The following is a 23,987-nucleotide window of genomic DNA, read 5'->3' as shown; positions in this document are numbered from 1 at the left end:
AAACAACAACTACTGTTTTTATGAAAGAAACAGTTGAAGTAACCTTTACGGACAGCCTCCATGGGGGTCACAGGCAGCTTTTGGGGTGTTGGGGGCTCATGAGGTGAGTTATGGTGTCACAGGGGCTCCCCCTCCTGGCCCCTTGCTCAGTTGGTCAGTAAATCGTGTTGGTAGCTGGAAATCTTTCATGGGGGGAATATTCACACCACAATAATTGGCAAATGCTATTATAAATCAGGGCTTCCCCCCACCCCACCGAGATAATTTGTTATTAAACATTTGGCAGCACAATAGTGTGTTTCATGGACCCCTTATTCTTTTTTTTTTTAATGTTCATTTATTTTTTGAGAGAGACAAAGACAGAGAGACAGAGCATGAGATCATGACCTGAGCTGAAGTTGGTGTCCCAGACCCCCTGTTCTTTTTAGCAGTTTCTCCAAGCTGCTACCAAGAGGCCAGGAAGGCACCCTGGACCTGAGGCAGTCGTACCAAATTCTTGTAGCCTCCAGATTGCCACCGGTGCGGCTGTGTCTTCTTGCGTACTTTACTCTGCATGCTAACTTGGAATGTTCTGCGGACTCACAGGAATGCCTGGAAATAGAGGAACCCCTGGGTCCTGTCTGGTCTGGAAGTGTTGGCGTGAGCTCTGCTGCCCTGTGTCCTGTTGCCATTGCTGTCCAGGCAGCAATGTGGAAAGAGCTGCCACACCACATGTGGGACATGTGAACCTGGAGTGGGACCTGAAAAACATCCTGTGGCTTTTGTTCTTTTTAAACCAGGGAAAAGGGAATGTTTTTAGAAAGTTAAAACTTCATTCTGTTCCAGATTCCACCAGGGAAAGGACATACTTCTGTGACTTTCCCTGGGAGTAAACACGCCTGGCTGGCCAGTGGGTGAATGTCCTGCCAGGGCACCAGCTGTTTTCTGGGCTGGTGGCCAGGACTGGAGTCCACCAGCGCACTCTTGACCGGGGCCGCTAGCCTAGCCTGGCATCTGGCTCTCTCAGTTTTGTGAACTAGGCTTTGGGTCTGGAAAGGAAAGAACTCCTTTTCCGGAGACAAGACTTGTCTGGAGGCCAAGCATTGAGGTCTGAGGGGAAATCAGGCGTTAATTAGGACAGAGATTTTTTTCAAGTGTGACTGTTACCTCCATTCCACAGGGGTTTGTCTAGAGGCCGACTGCATGTCGGGTTGTGTCAGAGCAGGAGAGAAAGACTTAGGGTGAACGCTTCAACCTAGATATGCCTAGCAAGGAATACCCTTGGCCAGGTGGTCCTGAATGCAGAGCCAAACACAGACTCATGAAGGAAAAGTACACCCCACCCCCATGCCCATCCTCTCTCTTGTTCTCCTCCATCCTAATTACAAGAAAGCCTCCATGTAACTACAGTAAGCTGGCTTTGAACACTGCTCTTATTAATTTTCCTTTTGAACAAGGTCAGCCTCAAGTTTAGAGTTTTTAGCTTATTCTTAAAAATAATTTATGTTAAAAAATAAACTACCCTCCCCCAAATGTTACATAAATAACAATAGAGTTGGCAGATAGCAGAAATTAAGAAATTTGGGAAGCTTTGCCATGGAAAACAAGCTGTCCTGATGCTGAAGCCTATGGTGGGGTGGGGGGAAACTGCTTAAGAGCAGGACCCTCGGAACCACTCCAGGTTCAAATCCAGCCCTGACCCCTTCAGGAAGTCAGTTAAGTTCTGTTTGCTTCAGCTTCTTTATCCAAGAGATGGAAGGGGGGTGGTGGTGATGGCAGCTCATACCCATGAGCTGTTGTGAGGGGTAAATGGGTGTGTGCAGTCAGAGCAGTCCTAGGCACTGGACATTCACTGAATAGCTGTTACCGTTGTTCCATGGGAAGAAAATGTGAATGGGGGGATCGATAGGCAGGAGGGAGGTATTCTGGATGCCAACATGTGGGGGTTGGGGAGGGAACTAGAAGGTAGTCATGGTTGGCCTGGAGAGGAGGTTCCTTGTATTCACAATAGGCGACAGGTGTTGCTGGAGAAGGTGGGGCAGCTAGTGGAGATGGTGGAGACACAGTAGGTGACAGACAGGTGGGGTGCTCAGAGCATGGCACCTCCAACCTCTCAGAACCAAGGCCAAGGGCTGAGTGCCTGTGACCTGCAGGACATAGGCAGTTCCAACTGTGCATGACACATGCTTCTCAAATCCACTGACCCCCTCAAGGTGAAGCCTTCCTGTTGCCACCTGCTGTGAGGGTACAGAACAGGTGGGCTATGCAGATGAGGGCTTCAACACAAGGCATTCAAATATCCTTGAGTCTCTTTCATCCTGAGCTAATGACACCATGACTGACACAAAACCAAACTGGGATTTTTATTCTTTCTCCTGAGAAGAAGCATGGGGGCGTACCCACTTCTATTAAGGAATCACTGATTTACACTGAGTTTCTTTTTCTGCCATAATTATAGCTACTGTTTATAGAATCCCTTTAAATGTGCATGGGACTTCATATTTGGTCCTTCTCTTCATCTTTTGGGGCTGCTGTAACAAAACACCACATCTTGGGTGTCTTATAAACAACAGAAACTTATTTCTCACAGTGTGGAGCCTGGAAGTCCAAGATCAAGGCACCAGCATGGTTGCATTCTGCAGAGGGCCCTCTTCCTGGGTAATAGCCATTGTCCTCTCACATTGTTCCTGTGGGAAAGGGCAAGGGAGCTCTGTGGAATCTCTTCTGTGAGAGCATTGACCCCACTCCTGAGGGCATCCTCATGATCCAATCACCTCATGACCCCATGCCCCAGCTCGTAAACTGTCATCTTTGGGGTTAGGATTTCCATGTATGAATCTGGGGACACACACATCAGACCACAGCAGTCCTCACAGATACCTTGGTAATGAGTCCTGTTATTAGGCTGTTGTCTAGATGAGACAGTCAAGGCCCCAAGTGTATAGGGAGCTGGGATGGGAACCCGTTTCTGATCAGATGTAGTTTGACTTCTGATGAGACACTGTCCTGAGATATTAGCTCCCCAAATCCAGTACTTTCCATAAACTACAGCATAGCCTCGAGAAAAATACACTTGTTTGCCAAACACTTGTTTCTGTAGAAAGGTAGAAAACATGCAGCTGTAGTGACCCCAGGTTCACTGGTTGACCTCGTGTTACCAGTGGCAATTCAGCTATTATTTCTTGAAAACCCTGTGTCTGGGGCCTTCCTTGGCAAATTTTTCATCTTTAAGTGTGGCTACTGTTTTATATTCCACTGCAGTTTTTCTTTGCTAAAGGTCATGGTCATGAAAACAAATGATTATGTATAAGAAATATCAATCTTGGTTTATGAACGTATTTAGCCCATTTCCTGGGTGTCTATTCTCCCAGTGGTAGTGAGTGGCAGAGTGAGCAAATTTTATCACCAGTAAATCAGATTTAGTGGCTACAGTAGGGGTCTGCGCAGAGGAAGGAGTTTGTTCCTAGAGCTGGTTCTGAGATTCATGAGCCATCTCCATGCCCCATCTGGCCCTCCAGGCAAACCCTGTATGAGGAAGGGATCCTCATGCTTTCTTCTCATTCCCTTTCTTCTCTTACTATCCCATCTTCCTGAAATGGCTTGCTGAAGAGAATATCGAACTGCAGAGAAGCAAGATGAATGTCCTTTCAAGTTCTGCATCTAGACCCTGGAGTTGGCCCCTCCTCTGTCAGCACCAGGCTTGCTGGGGAGCAGGGACTATGAAGTACTTTGTGTCTGTCACAAGCCTTACATTCACAATATTGACATTAATTGCCTGGGTTTATTTCCCTTATTGGCATAAGAAAATGAAGAGAAAAGTAGCTGTGGGTAGTTTATCAGTGGGAGTAGTCCTTCCCATTTGCTGTCAAAGGGATAGGACATCCTGCCAGTGTGACACTGATGTGATGGCCAGCCTCACCTTTTCTAGCACAGAGAGACAGAAGGCGTCTGCAGAGTGGACAGGTGCTCATGATAAGACCACAGGCCCAAGTTGTCCTACATATGCCAGAGTTCTCATCATTTCTCACTTATCTGCTGTTCTTACTGATTCAACAAATATTTATTGAGCGCCTTCTATGAACTAGGCTCAGCTCTAGGCACGGGGAAGAAGGCAATATCCCCTAAATCCTTACCCAAGTAGAGCTTGTACTTAGTGGGGCAGATGGACAATGAAGGGGGTAAGTATCTAGTTCATGAACACTAAGAGCCAGAGTAATTATAGGAAGTGAGCAAATCATGCATTCCTAATTTGTTTATTTCTTAAATACAAGACACACACACACACACACACACACACACACACAGCTTTTCTTACTTCCCTGGATTGGGAAATGGCTAGGAGGGAAAGATACTTTCAAATAGTAGCCATGAAAAAACAGCTTTAATTAGAATATAGATAAATAAATAAATATCAGTGTATTTCTTCCTTGGTTTCTTCTGAACTCTGTTTCCAGCTGTGTCCTGTTTTGGACTGAGTTGGGCCAGGGAGCCTTTATCCCTGCTGACAAGTGTCATGTTGTTTACAAATACTTGAGGCCAGATTATGTCTTTAGCATTATATAAACATTACTCTCTGCTGATGTTTAACAGTTGGCTATAGAATGTCTCCTCCCATTTCCCAAGGTCAGTCAGCGTTTTGCTGGTAGTAAGCACCATGAAAACCATGCCAAATGTATGTATTTGTGCACATTATTTCCATATGTCCACATTGAAGGTTTGGCCTTGAGGAGTCTACATTGCAGATAAACTTAGATATCTTGCTCAGTACCTGACAAACAAATGTTACTTTTTCCCTTTGCACTTGAAAATATAACTAACTCACTTCAGTGAGATCATTTCTCAGAAAGCTGTATGTTGCCCTCCCTTGGAAAGACCCTGTAGGCACAAGGAAGCCAGTATTTCCTGCAGTGACATCCCAAAGCACCAGCCTCTGAGTGGCTGCTTTATCTTTTTGGTACAGAAATAGTAGCATTTTAGTTTGTGGGAGTCTTTGAGAAGTCACAAATGTCCAAGAACATGCTTTTGAACAGGTTTTGAGTACGTAGAATGATCACTCAAATGACATTGATTTTTCAATGATTTGAAGACCCAGGTTTGCTGATCATATTTTCCAATGGTACAAGTGTGGAGGAAATTAATGTGCTCTTAATTTATATTATTAAATGTAGAGTTGTTGAGGTTAAGGGTCTGGGTACCCATATTCTTCACTGAACAGACACCATGGGAATGTAGGGGTCCATTTGGTAACCTGGAGGTATATCTACAGAGAGTAAGTGGGGTCATGGATGGCTGAATAAAAGAACTGGGAGAAGAAAGGCTTCTTGGGGTGGGGGTATTGAAGAATTTGAAGGGGTGTTATTGAATGACAAATTAGATTTATTCTGGGTAGCTTTAAAGGGCTGAGCCAAGACTGATGGTTGGAATTTGAATGGCTACAAAACTTAGTCCAATTTTAGGAAGACTCTTTCTCTACTAAAATGACAAAGCAAGAAGCAGCCTGGTGAGATGGTGACCTCCAGCAGTGTGATGCTGAAACAGAGGCTGGGCCACTGTGGGCAAAAGTATGGCAACGAGATTTCTGGACCCCAGGGAGGCTGCATCATCTGACCTTCAAGGAGCCCTTTGATTTTGAGGTTTATGGCTTTGGCAGAGTGCATAGGAAGGGGAGTGTGCTTGGAGATTTACCCAGATCAAATTCTTTATTAGAAACTGCTGCTTCTGATGCAGAAGCAAGAGTATGGGACCCACTGGATGCAGCTCTGGGTCCAGCACATGTTGATACCCCTTGATCCTCCAGGGAACATGTAGGTTGCCTCAGCTTGGTCTTCAGACCATCTTCCAGGGCCATAGCTCAACTGCCCTACAACAGCCAGGTGACTCTTGCCCCTGTAGGGAAAATCCACCATTCCTTTCCTCTTTGCTGCCTTGCTCCTCCTCACCACAGACAACTTTTCCAGAAAGTTCTCCCTGCTGCTCTCAGCGACTGTAGCATGAAGTTGAGGTGATAAATGCCCTTCACACTGTCATGCATGTGTCTGCATTTCTCTAGTCAGAGCTGTGGTCCTGGAGGATACTTTCTCTCTAACCCTGTGGTGTTTGGAATGGAATTTTTAACATCTTAGGATTTAACCAAAGTAGTAAGTTGATTTTAGTGGTTTTAGAAAATATTTTAAACACAGACATCTGATGGGAAAGGTAATGCTTACTGAATGTTTGGCAGGGTCCTGGGTGGATGACGCTTGTCATTAACACTTGTGACAGTTACACAAGGTGCATGTCACCTGTTGTTTCTCAGATGATCACATGGCAGCTGAGAAAGGTAAACTGCCATGTTAATACAGCTACTATAGAAAGCTAAGCCAGGCCACTCTGTCTAGACAGTTCATACTTGTTCCTTGACTTCTGACTGCTCCCTTTGGTCTGCAGGATAAGGACCGAATTTCATCACCATATGCCTAACACACATTCAAGCCTCCATCTCCCTGAGCGCTGCTCAGAAGCTTAAATCCTTAGCTATGAAAATGGTGCCTGCACTGGACTTGAATTATTCTGCATCACTGACCATAGCTACCTCCTCAGTACTGTCACAGGCTGTCATCCTCCTTCCCTGGAGTAGTAGGAGTGCTTCTGAGCTCTGGATTCTGGGGAGTTTGGTGTTGGGGACTGTCAGGAACTGCTCTTTCCTTCATCATAAACTTAGGCAAGGGGTGGGTGAGGCACGAGTGAATGGAGCCTTTGTCCTGAAAGCTTTAAGGAGAAAAGATGAAATCCTGCAGAAGAGGCAGGCTGGTGCCAGCCTGGGCAGGAACCACTGGTTGGGGGGCCAAGTGCAGGCTGGGCTTGTGATCTTGTTCTCATTAGGTCTCCTTGTAGGATGGCTTTGGGAAGAAACAAAGGCCCCCATGAAGTCTCTGCCTGAAATGGGGAGTGTTCATTTTCATTCCTTTGGTGTTTCTAGGCGGCCTCTTGTTGAACTTGGCCTTTCTCTGGAGCCCTCTCCTTGATGAACAGAGGGGAACTAGACACACAAACTTTTAAGGAGCTTTGTGAAGCTTGGAGGGTCTGGCCTCTGGCTTCCAGAGCCTGCGGAAGTCGGTGCTGCCCCACTAGGGCCTGCTGAAGTGATGCAGAGGCTGGTGTGTGGTTCAGGTGGTTGCCCTCATTCTGTCTTTCCGTGTTAGTTCCGTGATTAAATAACAAAATCAAATTGTGTACACAAAAATGGCAAAATGACTGGCTATTTGCTAAGTCCAGGGTCAGCTGGGCCAGCTGGTGGAACAAGATGGAAGGGAGTGCCTAGTTCTCAGGGTTGCCTTTTCTCTACTTCCTGCCCCACAGTCAAGTGGGCGGTGCCTGCGTGTGCTCCCTGTTTCCAGAGTTGACTCTCATTGACTCTGATTGGGCTGGATTGGGTCACATGTCAATCCCTAAACCAATCCGTTTCTCCGGGGAGATGCTGTGCTCTGACTGGCAGGCAGAACCTCAAGATTAGCCTGGGAGTGGAGGGAAGGGTCTCATGGATAGGAGAGGTGCCAGGTGGTGGGTGTCAGGCTGCCTCTGCATATGCTCTGCCTATTTCCATCACGCCAAGCCCATTTAGTGCCTGGCCCAGAGGAAAAGGCGGTGCTGTCACTACCCCACAACCATTCCTTGGGACTACAGGGTGGTTGGTTGTCCTGCGACCTGCTTTCCCTCCCTATTTGCTGTGGCTACGCAGAACAGGAGTCTTTTGCATGAGCCTGGGCCCTCCTGGCTAGAGCCTTACTTGATGGCCTGCATTGATTCAGAAAACTGGGGCCTTACTTTCCCCACTAAAGGCCTTAGAAGATCTCTTTTGAGGATGAACATTTCCAGAAGTCTCAGGGATATGATGATTTTAGGCTTTGGACCCTGTGTTGAGAAGCCCTACTGTAAATGGACACAAGGACAGCCATTTTACCACAGTAATATGGGTGTGAATCTCTCTAACAGCCTACAAAATTGAAAACATTATTTTCTGGAAAAGATCTTGCCATGCAATAAGCACTTGAATGCCTGCTGGGTGTACAGTACTTGCTGTTTACAGAATTATTCCACCCCAAATTACTCTGTGTTTTGGCCCTTTCCTATCTCTGATGCCCTTCTCTCCCTTGTGCTGCAGGGAACTGCTGGAGACCACGTGCCGCTTGGCCAACACGCTGAAGAGACATGGAATCCGTCGAGGGGACCGTGTGGCAATCTACATGCCTGTTTCACCACTGGCTGTGGCTGCAATGCTGGCCTGTGCCAGGGTTGGAGCTGTCCACACGGTTGTCTTTGCTGGCTTCAGTGCAGAGTCCCTGGCTGGGAGGATCAATGATGGTGAGCATATGGGAAGGACCCTGGTCTTTGTTCCTTGGGGCCTGGCCATCAGGGACTTAGACAGATATTAATAAAAGTCACACAAATGACAGATACCACCAGGGACAGGGACATGGCTGAATGTGCATTTAGTTCTCAGTTCTGCGAGCTGAGATCTGAGGGCAATGAGGTGAAGAAGGGAAAGAAGATTCCAGGTGGAGGGAACAGCTAGGTACCAGCTGACTGGTTGGAGGAGCACAGCTTGTGAGGGCTTGAAGGAGGTTGGCGTGGCTGTGGTGGAGGAGGGAAAAAACATGTAGGGTGAGATAAGGCTGGAGATGTATGGGGAAGGTCTCACAGGTCAACAACTAGAAGACTTTCATCATGAGAGAGGGTGGGTGGACCACTTCTGGAGGCCTGAAGTCAGGTAGGGGCTTATGTTGCATCTTTAAGGCTTTCTGTCTACAGGTAGGTCAGAGTCTTTTGAACAGTGTGCAGAACAATAATGTCTCCCTTCTTTTTCTGGTGGGAGAGCTGAATGTATGGATGGTGACCCCATGTCTGCAAAGTCTGACCGCTGTTCTAGTAAGATCCTAGAGAGTCCCCTGAGCTGGTTCCCTAAGAAGATTGCCAAATTATGGGGGTCACTGAGAGTTCTTTGTGTCTCACTGAAGACTTGCCTTTGGGTAGTGAACAGAGCTAAAGGGCAGAATTCTCAGAACCCTGCTGACTACCTTTAGGAAGGGCTGGGAAGCCTTTCTACTTTCATTCTGTGTCTCTCCCTCCACTTTCAAGGGTTGGTGCTGTCATTCATTTCTCTTTCTCTCTTTAAACTCTGTAGCACCGACTATGTGCCAGGCACTGTTCTAAATACTTTGCAAAGGTCATCTCCTTAAATTTGACTAACTTTGTATTTGTAAATATGGTATGAGATAATACTCTATTTCTCCTTTTCTTCATTTTTTATTACTGTTATTGCCATCCTAGAGTATACAATTCAGTGGCATTGAGCACATTCATAATGTTGTGCAAACACCATCACGGTCTATTCCAGAACTTTTTCATCACCCTCAATGGACACCTCATACCCATTAATCAGGAATTCCCCATTTCCCCCTCCACCCAGCTTCTGGCAACCACTAATCTGCTTTCTGTGTCAATGATTTGCCTATTCTGGGTATTTCATATAAATGAACTCATATAACATGTGGCCTTTTGTTTATGACTTCTTTCACTACTCACAATGTTTTCAAGGTTCATCCATGTTGTAGCATGTATTATTGCTTCATTTCTTTTTTCCATAAATAAAATTTGACTGTATGGATGTACCATGTTTTGTTGATTTATTCATCTGTTGATGGACATTTGACTTGTTAACACTTCTTGGTTATTGTGAATAGAGTTGCTGTGAACATTCATGAGAACATCTGTTTTCAATTTTTTGTGTATATACCTAGGAGTAGAATTGCTGGCCCATATGGTAAATCTATATTTAACTTATTGAGGAACTGCAAAACTGTTTTCCAAAGTTGCTGCTCTGTTGTACCTTCCCACTAACAATGTATGAAAGTTCTAATTTCTCTGAATCTTCATCAACACTTGTTATTTTACTTTAAAAAAAAATTATAGAGGCACCTGGGTGGCTCAGTTTGTCAAGCATCTGACTCTTGATCTTAGCTCAGGTCTTGATTTCAGGGTCATGAGTTCAAGCCCCACATTGGGCTCTGTCCTGGGTGTGAAGCCTACTTAAAAAAAATTATAGTCATCCTAGTGGGTATGAAGTGGTTTTTCATTGTGGGTTTGGTTTACATTCCTAATGACTAATATCACTGAGCATCTTTTCATGCATCTTGTTTGGTTTACATTCCTAATGACTAATATCACTGAGCATCTTGTCCGTTAGTATGTCTTCTTTGGAGAAATGTCTACTTAAGCCCTTTGTCCATTTTTTAATTGGCTATTTGCTTTTTGTTGTTGAGTTGTAAGAGTTCTCTGTATGTATTCTGGATGCCAGACCTTTATCAGATTTATAATTTGCAATGATTTTCTCCCATTCTGTGGGTTATGTTTTCATTCTCTCCATAGTGTCTTTTGATGCACAAAAGTTTTTAATCATGATGAAGTCTGGATCACCTATTTTTTCTTCTGTTGTGTGTTGTTTTGGTGTATTATTCAAGAATCCATTACCAGCTCCAATGTCATGAAGATTTGTTCCTATGTTTTCTTCTAAAAGTTTTATGGTCTTAGCTTTTATATTTAGGTCTTTGATCCAATTTGAGCTCATTTTTTGGGGGTATGGTGTGAGATCCAATTTCATTCTTTTGCCTCTGGGTATCCAGTGGTACCAGCACCATTTACTGAAGAGACTGTTTTTTTCCCCCTCATTGGATGGCCTTGGCACTTTGTCAAAACTAATTTGTCCTATATGTGAGGGCTTATTTCTGAGTTCTCTATTCTATTCCAATGATCTGTATATCATCCTTGATTTTCATGTGTCAAACCACCCTTGCATTCCAGGAATAAATTCCCCCTTGGTCATGATGTGTAATCCTGCTAATATGCTGCTGGATATAATTTGTTGTCATTTTGTTGAGGATTGCTGCATCAGTGTTCATAAGGGGTATTGGCTTGTAGTTTTTTTTTTTTTTTTTTTCTTGTGATGTGTTTATCTGACTTTGGTATCAGGGTAATGCTGGCCACATAGAATTAGTTAGAAAGTGTTTCCTCCTCTGCAGTTTTTGGGAAGAGTTTGAGGAAGACTGATGTTAATTTGTCTTTAAATGTTTGGTAGAATTCACCAATAATACCATCTGGTCCTGGGCTTTTCTTTGTTGGGAGGCTACTGTTTTTGAAGGTGAGGAGACTGAGGCACAGAGAGGTTAATTGACTTGCTCAAGGTTACATTGCTAGTTAATGACAGAACTAGGATTTGAACCCAGGCATTGGGCCACCAGAGTTCATGCTTTTAGCATTATACTAGGCTGCTCTTTTTCTCTCTTGTTGACATGGTCATGGTTGTCAAGTGTTTCTGTTAAGATTCTTTTTTTTTTTTAGATGTTTTATTTATTTATTTGTTTATTTATTTATTTACTTATTTATTTAAGTTTTTATTTATTTTGAGAGAGAGCATGAGCAGGGGAGGGACAGAGAAAGAGGGAGATGGAATCCCAAGCAAGCTCCACACCATCAGTGTGGAGTCTAATGTGGGGCTCAAACTCATGAACCATGAGATCATGACCTGTGGTGAAACCAAAAGTTGGATGCTTAACCAACTGAGCAACCCAGGCACTCCTGTTTTTTTATTTTTTTGAAAGACAGAGAGAGGGCACAAGTGAGTGAGGGGCAGAGAGAGAGACAGACAGAGAAGGAGAAAGAGAGAAGCAGGGCTCACCTGAAGCAGGGCTTGTGCTCACCTGAAGCAGGGTTCAAGCTCACCCAATGTGGGACTTCAACTCATGAACTGTGAGATCAGGACCTGAGCTGAAGTCAGATGCTTAACTGACTGAGCCACCCAAGTGCCCTAAGATTCTTTAAAACAAGCAAAAGCAGTGGGCCCTGGAGATTCAGTAGCTGGGTGCTGGAGCAGATCCAAGAACCTCAGAAATCCTAAACAACAGGCCATGGAAGGGTAGGGGCCAGGTCATATCTGAAGCCCTCAGCAGGGGAAACTCCTGTAACTTCTTTCTGGAACTTTACCATTAAGAGGCTCTTACCCAACACCTACAGCCTCCATGTACGTCTGTTCAGGTGTCCATTTCCAGGGACAAGACTCTACTGGGACAGTTGTTTGTGTCAATGAGGGCTTTTTTTTTTTTTTTTTTGTTTTGTTTTGGTCATTTATTGTTGTGTAACAAACTACTCCAAATCTTAGTGCTTAAAACAGTAAATTTTATTATTATATTTCATGATTCTGTGGGGGCAGGAATGCAATGGGCTTAGTGAGAATGTCTTTTTTTTTTTTTTTTTTTTTTTTTTTTCTCCATGTAATCTGGTATATAAACTGGTTGGTTTACATGATTGGAGCCTGCCATGCATCTCTTTCATGTGGCCTGTTTGTATGACTAACCTAGACAACCTCAGGCAGTCAGACATGTTATATGATGGCTCATGGTTCCAAGAGGAAGGAAGTGGAAACTGCCAGTTGCCCTAAAGGCAAGGTCCAGAATACACTTGGCATCATTTTTGCTATATTCCATTGGTTCAACCGGTCTGGACATTCCAAATTCAAGGGAAGGAGACCAGGACTCTACTTCTACTTGAGAAGTATTATGAGACCAGGTGAAGGAATTTGCCACTACCTTTAATCCATCAGTGTGAGGGGCAGGGTGGGAGTGTGACATGGCCACCAGGGTCTCATTATGAGTTAGGCATGGCAACCTCAGTCAGTGTGTTCTAGTCTAAAGTTTCTTTCTCCTGGCCTGGCATCCAGGCTCTGACCACTCCTCTTCCCTTTATGTTCTCTGTTGCTTTAGGCTGTGTGAGGAATAGAGAGAGAGGACAGTATGGTGGGGAGGGTAGAGGACAACAGGAGGATGATTCTGAGAGGTTGTAGGTAGGGGCAAATAATGGCCACCACAGATGTCCACACTCTAATCCCCCCAAACTTTGAAATATGTTACCTTACATAGCAAAAGGGCTTAGGAGATGGGATGGGCCCTAAAATGTGGAGATTATCCAGGTGGGCCCAATCTAATTACATAAGTCCTGGAAAGCAGAGAACTTTCTCTTGTTGGAGGCAGAGGACATGTAGCAGAAGGGGAGTTCAGAGCATAAGAAGGACTTGACCTGCCTTTGCTGGCTTTGAAAATAAAGAGAGTCACAAGCCCGGGGATGTAGGTTGCTCTAAAATCTGAAAACAATCCCTGGATGACAGCAAGGAAAATGGGGAAATGGGGACCTCAGTCCTCCAATTACATGGAGCTGAGTTCTGCCAACACCTGGAATAACCTGGAAGTAGACTTTCCTCCAGAGCCTCCAGATAAGAACTCTGCCTGCTGACACCTTGATTTTGGGCATGAGATTCCAAGAAAAGAACCCTATCAAGCTCACCTAGACTAGAGAACTGTGAACTAAATTATGAGTTTTCCAAACCACTAAGTTTGTGGTAATTGGCTATGGGAGCAATAAGAAATGAAGATAGATGCCAATACCTGCTCAAAAACCAAGGAGGTAAAATTGAAGCTTCCTAGATAAAGTGTCACGCTGATCTGGTCTGTGCCCTAATGCTATACACACACCCTGTGCCCATCACACAGCCTCGGTGGGGGGAAACCACAGAGTGAGCTGTGCTCTCCAAGCACCTCCTAGGGACTGGGCATGTGCACGCAAGTTCCTGCCCTGGAGAACTGCTTGGGCAGGAAGCCTTGGACAAGTGAGTGCCAGGAACAAGGCAGGTGCCATGGGAGGCTGTGGAGGGGCCATAACCCACATAATGTGATTCTAACACCTGAGATGGGCTGGGGCCACTACTTTCTCCTGGGGGATCCTGAGCTTTCTTTATCTATCATCCCCTTGAGGATAGTCTCTTTCTACCTGCTGGATCTTCTCTCTTCCTGCCCCACTAGGTGTTTACCTGGACCAATTCCAGCTTCCAGGATGTAGGCCAGGGTGGTCTCTGACAGACTCTGCCCAACTGATTTAGTTGTCCCAGGGTGACCGATGGCCAAGGCCTGAGGAGCAAAGAGTGTGTAGCTGGGGGCCTCTGGTGTGCAGAGCTGGATGACACTGCCCTGGGCACTGCAAGCACTCTGTATCTATCTGACCCTGGGTGACCCAGAGAAGGACTGAGAGAATTCTTAGGTGGTCCTCAAGGTCATGTCATCTCTAGCGCCCTTGGGAGGAGGAAAGAATGAGTATGTTGCTAGAAGGCACTTTTCACACTGAAAAGCTGAAGGAGATTGGTGCCTCAGTCAGGGCTCCTGCAGAAGCAGATGCTGAGATAAGAGCTCAGGGTAGCCAGTTCATTTGGGAGGTGGTCCTGGGAAGCACTGTAGGGCAGTGGGGAGTGGAGCTGGAAGAGGAATCCACCAGACAAGCATCCATAGTGGGTGCCCGGAGCTCAGTCCCTCAGGGAGCCCTGGGAGGCAATGGAACCACATGTGTCAGGATGTGACACCACATGTGAGGGACCTGGGGTATGTATATTCCAGCTCTTGAGTCATTGGTGGAGGGCTCCTGGGTTTGTGTAATCCCCTAGTGCTTCTTCCTTTGGCTTTGGAAGAAGCCCTTGGTGCAGTGATAAAAGGTCTGGGGATGTGTGTGGGACCCTGGCAGTTAGTACTACAGCTGAGTATTTGTTCTGGGATCTTCCTTAGGGACCAGCTATATAATAGCCCACTGCAGCCTTGATCCCTCTGGGTCATCCCAGGTTGAGGCACGATGTTGGTGGTTGGGGGATCATTCCTTTGCCTGTGGTTCTGATGCCCAGTTTTTGTCTGTACCTGATACCTTGCTCAGGGCCCACCCTAGGTCAGCTGTGGAAGCTTGGGTCTTCCCTGCATTGCCCTGGGCCTGGCCAAGCCTAACCAGGTTGTTGAAGAGCAGGTGTGAATCTTGGAGCTCCTTCAGTTAAAGGCAAGGGTAGGGACTGGCAGCTCCTGGCACCCACTGGTGTGTGGCCTCTATTTTCTGGGCAGTGAAGCCTCTTGACCCTGGACAGGGCTGGGGCCACACAGGACATGTTGGGGCTTGGTCTCTGGCTGCCCAGCTTTCTTGGTCTCTGCATCTTAATGTTGCTTTGCCACTATAGTGGCTGTGGCTGAGGGCAGTGTGATGGCCTCTCACCTGGGAAAGCTCCCAGGGCAGGTGGGAGGGAATGGTGGAAGTCTCCCCTTCAGAGCTGGGAAAAGGCCTGGCATTTCTGCATTGAGCACAAAGATCACAAAGCAGGCAGACCCCCTCCCCCCACATTTTGCTGACTCTTTTACTCAAGAATGGACTTTGTGTATCACACTCTTAGGCCTGGACTGTGTGGCTGTCAGTCTGGGCTGTGAGAGTCATAGTGGGAAGGAAACTGACCAGAAATATCTGTTTGTCTCCATTAGCTAAGTGCAAGGTGGTCATCACCTTCAACCAAGGACTCCGGGGAGGACGCGTGGTGGAGCTGAAGAAGATAGTAGATGAAGCTGTGAAGCACTGCCCGACCATCCAACATGTCCTGGTGGCTCACAGGACGGACAACAAGGTCCACATGGGGCGTCTGGACATCCCACTCGAGCAGGTGGGTTTGTCTCACATTGTACAGTTTAAGGAGAGGTTAACTCCTATTGGGTTAACTGGGTCTGAGTCTTGTCGGATCATGGTTCTCAACCTGGGTCCCCCAGCAATATTCAGGGTTCCCTGATGGTATCTGATGGACTTACATCCTGGTTGGGAAGATGGAGCTCAAATACCACAAACATACTGAAACACTTAATGGAATAGAAATGATCAGATTCATCCTTTTATTTTGTGTTCTCTGCATCTGGAGTTGAACTAGGGCAGAGTAGAGCAGGTGAACTGAATCTGGTCTGCTGAGGCCTGCAGCAGCTGGGCAAGAGGTGTTCTTAGGATGGGTGAATGTGGGGCAGAGGGTAACTGCCTTGGATGGGGCTGTTTGTGTCTTCCCCCTTCTAGGAAATGGCCAAGGAGGACACTGTTTGTGCTCCAGAGAGCATGAGCAGTGAGGACATGCTCTTCCTGCTCTACACCTCGGGGAGCACCGGAACACCCAAGGGACTCGTCCACACGCAGGCGGGCTACCTGCTGTATGCCGCTGTGACGCACAGGGTACGGGCCTTGGTGGGGAAGGTTGAGAGTGCGGGGTGTCCCACCTCCTGGGCAGGGCTCTGAGCAGGGGGCCAGGAGAGGCTGAATTTAGAGCTAGAACTCCTGCTGTAACATAGTGCCTGAATGCATGAGGTGCTAATGTTTCTTCTTGTGTGCTCAGGAGTAGGGCCGTTGTGAGTTGTAGCACTGGCATAGCGAGTGGTAGGCATGGGGGCTGAGTTCTGTCCTTGTTGGGAGAGTCTGGATCGAAAATTTGAGACTCACTGCAGGTCTTTAGCCCCTTTGCACCTGTGTCTGTGCTGTCTGCCTGCTCTGTAAGAGTTGAGCCCTCCCCAGGTCTGACATGTTCACTGGCACAGCTGTGTTCTGATGCTCAGGGGCCCAGGTGCTGAGGCCATCCTGGGCCCCTCCCTCCCTAAAAAAAATGTCAAAACTCATGTTTTACAACTGAGTTGTTATAGAGATGAATATGTTACTATTACATGTTAAAATGTTCTCTTCTACTTAAAAGGTCTTTTTTTCCTTGTGATGTTAAAAGAAAGGAAAACATTTTTTTTTTATTAAAAAAAATTATTTATTTTGAGACTGGGGGGAGGAGGGGCAGAGAAAGAGGGAGAGAGAGAATCCATGCTGACAGCGCAGAGCCTAATGGGGTTCCATCTCACAAACCGTAAGATCATGACCTGAGCCAAAATCAAGAGTTGCACACTTAACCGACTGAGCCATCCAGGCGCCCCTGGGGCCACATTTTAAAAGTAAAATTAGAAAAAGATTTACTTTTGTAAGGAAACTTAAATTTAGTATATGGCAATTATATTACAGTGGGCCATCCTTTAGGGCCTATAAAGCAGATGGTATGTCATTTTTTTTATTCCAATAAGTGCATTTAAAAAATCAGTTCTGATTTGGGGGCACCTGGGTGGCTCAGTTGGTTAAGTGTTGACTCTTGATTTCAGCTCAGATCATAATCTCATGGTTTGTGGGGTTGAGCCCTGTATCTGGCTCTATGCTGAGTATGGAGCCGGCTTGGGATTTTCTCTCTCCCTCTCTCTCTGCCCCTCCCCTGCTTGCACTCACTACCTCTCAAAATAAATAAATAAACATTTAAGAAAAAAAATCGGTACTGATTTGAATATTGGTGGGTTGTGGGGGTTGTGTTTTAATGTGGCATCCCTGGTTACTTGGGGAGTAGTTGACTTTTCCCAGGTAGGATTTGGTTTCAAGATAGTGTTTATGGACCTCTCTGTTGCAAAAGGCAAAACTGCACTGCTGGTGCCAGCTGCAAAGGGAACTGAGTAGCCAGGTGACCAGCAAGCCCAGGCCCATCCAAGAAGGGCTCCGATTTTGGTCCCGCGTGGTGGCATCTCTCCTTCCTTGGCCCCCTTCCTCTGTGCTGACCACATTCCTTCCCAGGGACTGGAGAGAGCCTCATAGTGCCAGCAAAATCACTGGCCTGGTTGCAGTCAGGGCCCCATTTGCCTCAGTCACTGTGGCTAGGGGTGGGGGTGGAATGTGCTCATTGGTCAGGCTTGGTCATGTGGGAGGTGAATCTCCTGAAATGAATGGGGAGGAGCAGGTGCTGGGAGGCAGGTAGCAAGCATGCACACTGCGCATCACACAGTCTCTGAGTGGTGCTGCACCAGTCCCACTGGCGGCTACTCACACCCAGGACTAACAATGTTGAAAAACAGAAAGACAGATGTTGAGCAGACAAGTACCTGAACTCAAATCCATATTAGAACAGTTGTCTTCTGCCTGCTGGGTGACCTTGAGCATGCCACAGAACCTTTCTTGACCTCAGTGTTCTCAACTGGAAAACCCCACCCCTCTTCAGCTCTCGGTGGGAGGAAGGTTGAAGGATTGACACATCATGTAAGTAAAAATACTTTGGAAAATATAGCTAATGAAACCAAATACCAAGAAAGTCACAGAGTAGATCAAATTCTTTCCACCAGTTTACAGTGAAGTTAACATTAGGGAAGCTGTAAACGTGGAGAGAGATTAGTTTTTAGTAATAATAATTACCAAAATTGTTGGAGGACCCAGTCTACATGAGCAAAAGCAGTCGGAGTATAGGCATGGGACCATCTTTTGAATTTCTCTTCAATAAGAATTTTTTTTTAAGAATTGGGAATAGAAACTTTGAGCCTTCTATAGATGAAAGTATGCACACACGTGGTTCTCTAGGGGATAAGGACAGTTGGCTCTGAAGGGTGTGAAGAGATTTTGGAGGTATACAGTAGGGTCAGGCCCTTTGGAGCATGGCTGGCCCCAGGCACTTGCTACCCTTCCCAGAACTGCAGGGAGAGAAATCTTCAGCCCCATGAAAGACTTGGCAATTTGGTCCAAGTTGTATTAAACATTCTTTCAGTCCCAAATGCTGTGGGGCTTTGGGTGTGGGCGTCCTGATGCTCTAGTGCTGTGAAACCACAGTCTTCCTTGAAATAATCCCCCCAGCCCCCTGCCTTGGGACACAGCTGCACAGGGCCCTGCCCATCTCCAGACCACTATACTGTCTGGAGACTCCTGGGGATTCTCCACATTGATCTGTGGCAGCAAGAAACTGGTCCACTCGCCCAAAGATTGATTGATTGATTGATTTTTATTTTTTAATATGAAATTTATTGTCAAATTGGTTTCCATACAACACCCAGTGCTCATCCCAACAGGTGCTCTCCTCAATACCCATCACCCACCCTTCCCTCCCTCCCACCCCCCATCAACCCTCAGTTTGTTCTCAGTTTTTAAGAGTCTCTTATGTTTTGGCTCCCTCCCTCTCTAACCTCTTCTTTTTTTTTTTTTTCTTCCCCTCTCCCATGGTCTTCTTTTAAGTTCCTCAAGATCCACATAAGAGTGAAAACATATGGTATCTGTCTTTCTCTGTATCACTTATTTCACTTAGCATAACACTCTCCAGTTCTATCCATGTTGCTACAAAAGGCCAGATTTCATTCTTTCTCATTGCCACGTAGTATTCCATTGTGTATATAAACCACAATTTCTTTATCCATTCATCACTTGATGGACATTTAGGCCCTTTCCATAATTTGGCTATTGTTGAAAGTGCTGCTATAAACATTGGGGTACAACTGCCCTTATGCATCAGCACTCCTGTATCCTTGGGTAAATTCCTAGCAGTGCTATTGCTGCATCATAGGGTAGATCTATTTTTAATTTTTTGAGGAACCTCCACACTGTTTTCCAGAGCGGCTGCACCAGTTTGCATTCCCATCAACAGTGCAAGACGGTTCCCGTTTCTCCACATCCTCTCCAGCATCTATAGTCTCCTGATTTGTTCATTTTAGCCACTCTGACCCACTCGCCCGAAGATTTAAAAGAAATCTTTTTATTGCAAAATAGATCAGAATACAGAATAGAATCCAGAAAACCACTCAAATCCTATGTGTGGCTTACTGAATTATTATAAGGCAACCCACTTCAGTAAAGAAGTGCAATGTCACTGGGGTACTGGGTGTTGTATATAAGTGAAGAATCACTGGCTTCTCCTCCTGAAACGAATACTACACTGTATGTTAACTAACTTGAATTTAAATAAATTAATTTTAAAAAAAGGAGTGGAGAAATGTCCTGTCAGCCTCACAGAAGCCCTTCCTGGCCTGTCCAACCACAGCCCCTCCCCCATATTCTGACTTTGATAGTGTCACTGCCCGTGTTTCCCCTCTTCTAGCTTAGTCACCCAACATGCATCCCCTGATACTGTGGCTTACTGTTTTTTTTTTTTTTAATATGTCTTTTAAGCCTTTTTAACCTGTTGGTTCTCTTCCATCTCTTCCGTTTCCTTCAACTTTGTTGTAACACCCAGAGGTTTGTCCCTCTGATCTCCGTGTTTCCTGCAAAGGGGCATTTGTATCCAGAGGTAGGTCAGGCTCAGGTTGGACCCTGTGGCAAGAATGCAGGAGGCGCATGTCTCCCTGCTCAGGCTCTCAGAAACTGATGATGCTTGAGGCATTTCTTGGTCTTTTTGGCTTTTTGTTTTGTTTTGTTTTGTTTTTTTTGGCAGTTTTTGAGATTTAAAAAATTAGAGTATAACTTAATGCAGAAAGGTGCCCTTATTTTGGACATATGGCTAGATGAGCTTCGACCTGTGGATACACACTTGGCCACCACCTGCCTCAGGACTTGGGGCGTCTCCAGCTCCCAGAGGCGCTGACATGCCACTGGCAAGCAGCCCCCCAGCAGGGCTAGTACTAGCATGACCTCCAGTATACAGATCAGCTTTGCTGGGTTGGGGCTCATACAGTGTACACCTGGGGTCTGGCTTCTTTCACTGTCATCTGTGAGAATCCGCATGTTGTGTGTGGCAGTAACTCTGTCTTGTTACTGCTGTAGCTTCATGGAGCTCTGGCGGTGCACTTATTCTTCCTGCTCTTGGTGGCCTGGGAGCAGCTGTGTCTTGCATTTATAGAACACTGTTAGTGACTTATGGGAGCATGGGGTGACAGGCTCCTGACAGCCTCTTTTCCTGTTTCTGCAGCTTGTGTTTGACTACCGGCCAGGCGACGTTTTTGGCTGTGTGGCCGACATTGGCTGGATCACAGGACACAGCTATGTGGTGTATGGACCCCTGTGCAATGGAGCGACCACTGTCCTTTTTGAGAGCACCCCAGTTTACCCTGATGCTGGTGAGGACTGGGGACCGAATAGGGTCCCCAGGAGGAAGCTTGAGGAAGGAGGAGAAGTTCACAGGAGGGTGGAGTAGATTCCCTCACTCTGTCCCGGCTGTGGTCCTTGTGGTCACGTGGCATAGCTGCCAGGCCTTTTGCTCTGCCAGGTGGGCTGGGGCCAGGGGCCATGTCTGCAGTAAGATCAGATAAGCAGTAGATGGGAGTGTGATTTGTCACTGGAAGCTGTCTCAGGACAACCCACTCCAGAGTTCTTGTCCCGCTAGCAAACTGGGTGCCTTGGGCCATCCCCTTAGCACTGTCCCTCTCCCCTCTCTGGCCACCTGACCAGATCCAGCCCTTAACACCCAGGCCAGCTGCCAGCCTCCTGTTACCACAGACGGGGGATTTTCTCCAGCTCTGCTGCCTGTGCCTTCAGGGACATCTGCCAGAGAGCATTGTGTGTGTCCTGGAGCCACCTACATGAATTGAGATTGCTTTGAGGACCCACATCTTGCTCACCTTGGCATCTCTCTTTCAGGCAGCACAAAACCCCAAGTATTTGTTATAATTCAGTTGAATTGTGGTGGCTCTGCCAAGCATTCCACAGTGCTAATAATGATGTGTGTAGAACTTTGTCACCTCCCCTGCTCCTCTTCAGCCTCCTGATGGACTAGATGCACCCTAGGAAGATTATGTAGGGGGCATAGTGAGGGATTAAGGGCCACACCTTAGGTGTGATCTCAGGCCCATCACTTCCACCCCTCGAAGCTCAGCCCACTCCATGTGTAGAGCCATGGTGGTGAGTTGAGGGGGATTGTGGGAGACCAGGTGTGTGTGTGTGTGTGTGCTGGACAATTGCCCTGCTCCCCAGGGCTCACTCAGTTGTGGCCACTGCTATTCCAGGGGAAGCACCTGTCACAACCTCAGAGACATCTAAGTGTGAACATAAGTTCTTTGTTAGTGCTACATGGGTTATTTTTAAAATTCACAGTGATATCCCTTTGAACCAATCTTTGCTGTATCTTTTGGGATATACCACATGGATGCAGCCATCCAGAGCCAGGGGAAGGCTGTTTCCAAATACACCAGCCCTGGATGTGGGGTGTGCTGGGTGATGATTGCCACAGGGCTCCCTTTCTATCCCAATGATGGGTGTTGGATTCCTTTCTGTGAACACAGGGGTTTGCATGTATCCAGCACACAGTAACTGTTGTCTGATTTCTAACTAAGTTAGAATAGATGCTATCTAGTGGGCTCAGACTGACGGTGAACTTGGGCCTTTTTGTAGGTCGATATTGGGAGACAGTGCAGAGGTTAAAGATCAATCAGTTCTATGGGGCCCCGACGGCTGTCCGGCTATTGTTGAAATATGGCGACTCCTGGGTGAAGAAGTACGACCGCTCCTCCTTGCGGACTCTGGGGTCAGGTGAGTGGTCTTCTGTGCTACTGGAGAGGTGTGTGTGCCATGTGGCAGAGCCAGTGCAGGCTTCAGGATGGTTTTAATTATGAAAGCTGCGTGGCTATGGCTGTGGCGAATTCAAACAGTGCCATACTGAATAGAAAGCAGATGTCCCTGCCCATAAGCAGCTTCCTGGAGCCCCCAGATGATAACAAACAGTCTGGAATACAATATTCTAGATGTTTCTGTGCCTGAGTTCTGTGCTTCATCTTTATTATGAAAAATTCCCAACCTGGTAAGGTGGCCCAAGCCCTCCTTCAGTGGCCACATGGGACTGCAGTGCAGGAGCTGACTGGGTCACTAAGGTGTTCCTCTGTTGCTTAGTACCGGATAGTCCCAAGGACTATAATAAACATCATTCTGTGCTTGTGTGCTGTTCTTGCTGTAGATATTTCCAAGGCAAGGAGTTATGAGATCAAAGGTTATCTCCATTTATAATTTTTATATATGTTGCCAAGTCACATGGAAACATCTGGGAAAGGTGATGTGGGGTTAGTTCAGATGATACCAGTGGGGTGGAAGGTACCCATGCCCGTTCTCTCTCCTTGTTCCTGATTCATTTCATTTCTGCCCCTACACATGTTGTCCATAGGCAAAACAAGGGCAGGGAGGTCCTCTGTGCTCCTTGGGTGAATACTTGGATCTTCTTGGTTTTTCACAGAGGAGGCATGTAGGGCAGGTACCACAAGGGAGGTGTCTTGCTGCCAAATGTGTCCACGGGGAAGGGAGCTCAGGACAGCATGTGCATGTCACTCATCAGTGGCACAGGTGTGTAGCGCTGTTATAGGTCTCAGGGCCCTGGTTCATACTACTCCCCTTGCCTGAAATGCCATAGTGCTCCTCTCCATCTGTGTGGGTTCCAACCTTCTCTCAAGGTCCGTCTCTGTGCACCTTCTCCCTGTGGAGTTACCTGGCTGCTCTGGACCTCGGGCTCTCTTTTCTCAGACAAATCCATATTTTGTACTTGGATATCTATTCTCATGCTGACTGTTTCCCTGGGCAGTGAGCTCCCAAAAGTCACACCCATCAGTATCCTCAGCATCCCAATGCCCACACACAGAGAAACACAGCAGGTCAGTGAGGGTTGACTGCTCTTTGTGAAGCTGAGTTGCAGGGCCAGAAACAGAAGGCTCAGATTTGTGCTGAGGGCTCAACACCCAGATGCTGGCATCTCCAGGGCAGTTGCTACCCAGCAATGCTGCTTCCCACCCAGGATGACCTGGATCCTTGCCTGGGAGACCTGTTTTCATGTGCCTACCTCCCTTCTATTCAGAGCCTCCCTTGTGATTAGGGTCAGTTGGTGTCTGGATGACCAAGTACTTTGAATTTTCCAGGTGGGGTCAGCAGAAGTGTTTTGGGCTCCTTTCTAGATGGTGGTGAGTCTGAGATGCCTCTCTTGGCATGTTTAGGCTATGGAGTGTGAGTCCTGTGTGTCTTGACTGGGGGCTGTGTGGATGCAGAAGACCTGCCCTCCATACCACAAGGGCTATGACGTGCCCCTGCACTTTGGGCTGGGCAGTGCTTGGGGACCGAGGGCAAGCAGAGGGCCACAGAAACTCAGATCCTCCAGGTGCCATTTGTAGGCCACCTGAGTGGGACCAGGAGTTAGGTTAGTGATGAAGGGAGGTTTGATTTTCTAGATGCACTCATGGGATTCAACTGCTAAGGAAGACTCACTAGGACCCCCAGTGATAAGGCATTTGCTCTGAGCATTTCAGAAGGAGATGCTCAGTAGCCGCATTAGAGTGGGGGTGCATGTCCCATCCAAAAGCTGCCTCAGCCAGGGATCCTCTAGGCCAGACAGGCTTCTGTAGTCCTCTCTCCACTTCCTCTCTTGG

General features: G+C 46.8%; 1 protein-coding gene across 1 annotated transcript in view; it reads left to right on the top strand.

The window, feature by feature from the left end:
- Positions 1-23,987, top strand: part of ACSS1 (acyl-CoA synthetase short chain family member 1) — a 61,124-nt gene that overhangs the window by 20,972 nt on the left and 16,165 nt on the right. Inside the window, exons 3-7 of the mRNA XM_042931792.1 lie at positions 8,120-8,319; positions 15,342-15,517; positions 15,913-16,065; positions 20,561-20,708; positions 21,979-22,116. Coding sequence (XP_042787726.1) covers positions 8,120-8,319; positions 15,342-15,517; positions 15,913-16,065; positions 20,561-20,708; positions 21,979-22,116 — 815 coding nt within the window. The remainder of the gene's footprint in view (positions 1-8,119; positions 8,320-15,341; positions 15,518-15,912; positions 16,066-20,560; positions 20,709-21,978; positions 22,117-23,987) is intronic.

This window comes from Panthera leo, chromosome A3 (assembly GCF_018350215.1).
Source record: "Panthera leo isolate Ple1 chromosome A3, P.leo_Ple1_pat1.1, whole genome shotgun sequence".
Taxonomy (NCBI): Eukaryota; Metazoa; Chordata; class Mammalia; order Carnivora; family Felidae; genus Panthera; species Panthera leo.
The sequence above is the reverse complement of the archived record's forward strand: the minus strand, read 5'-3'. Positions and strand labels throughout refer to the sequence as shown.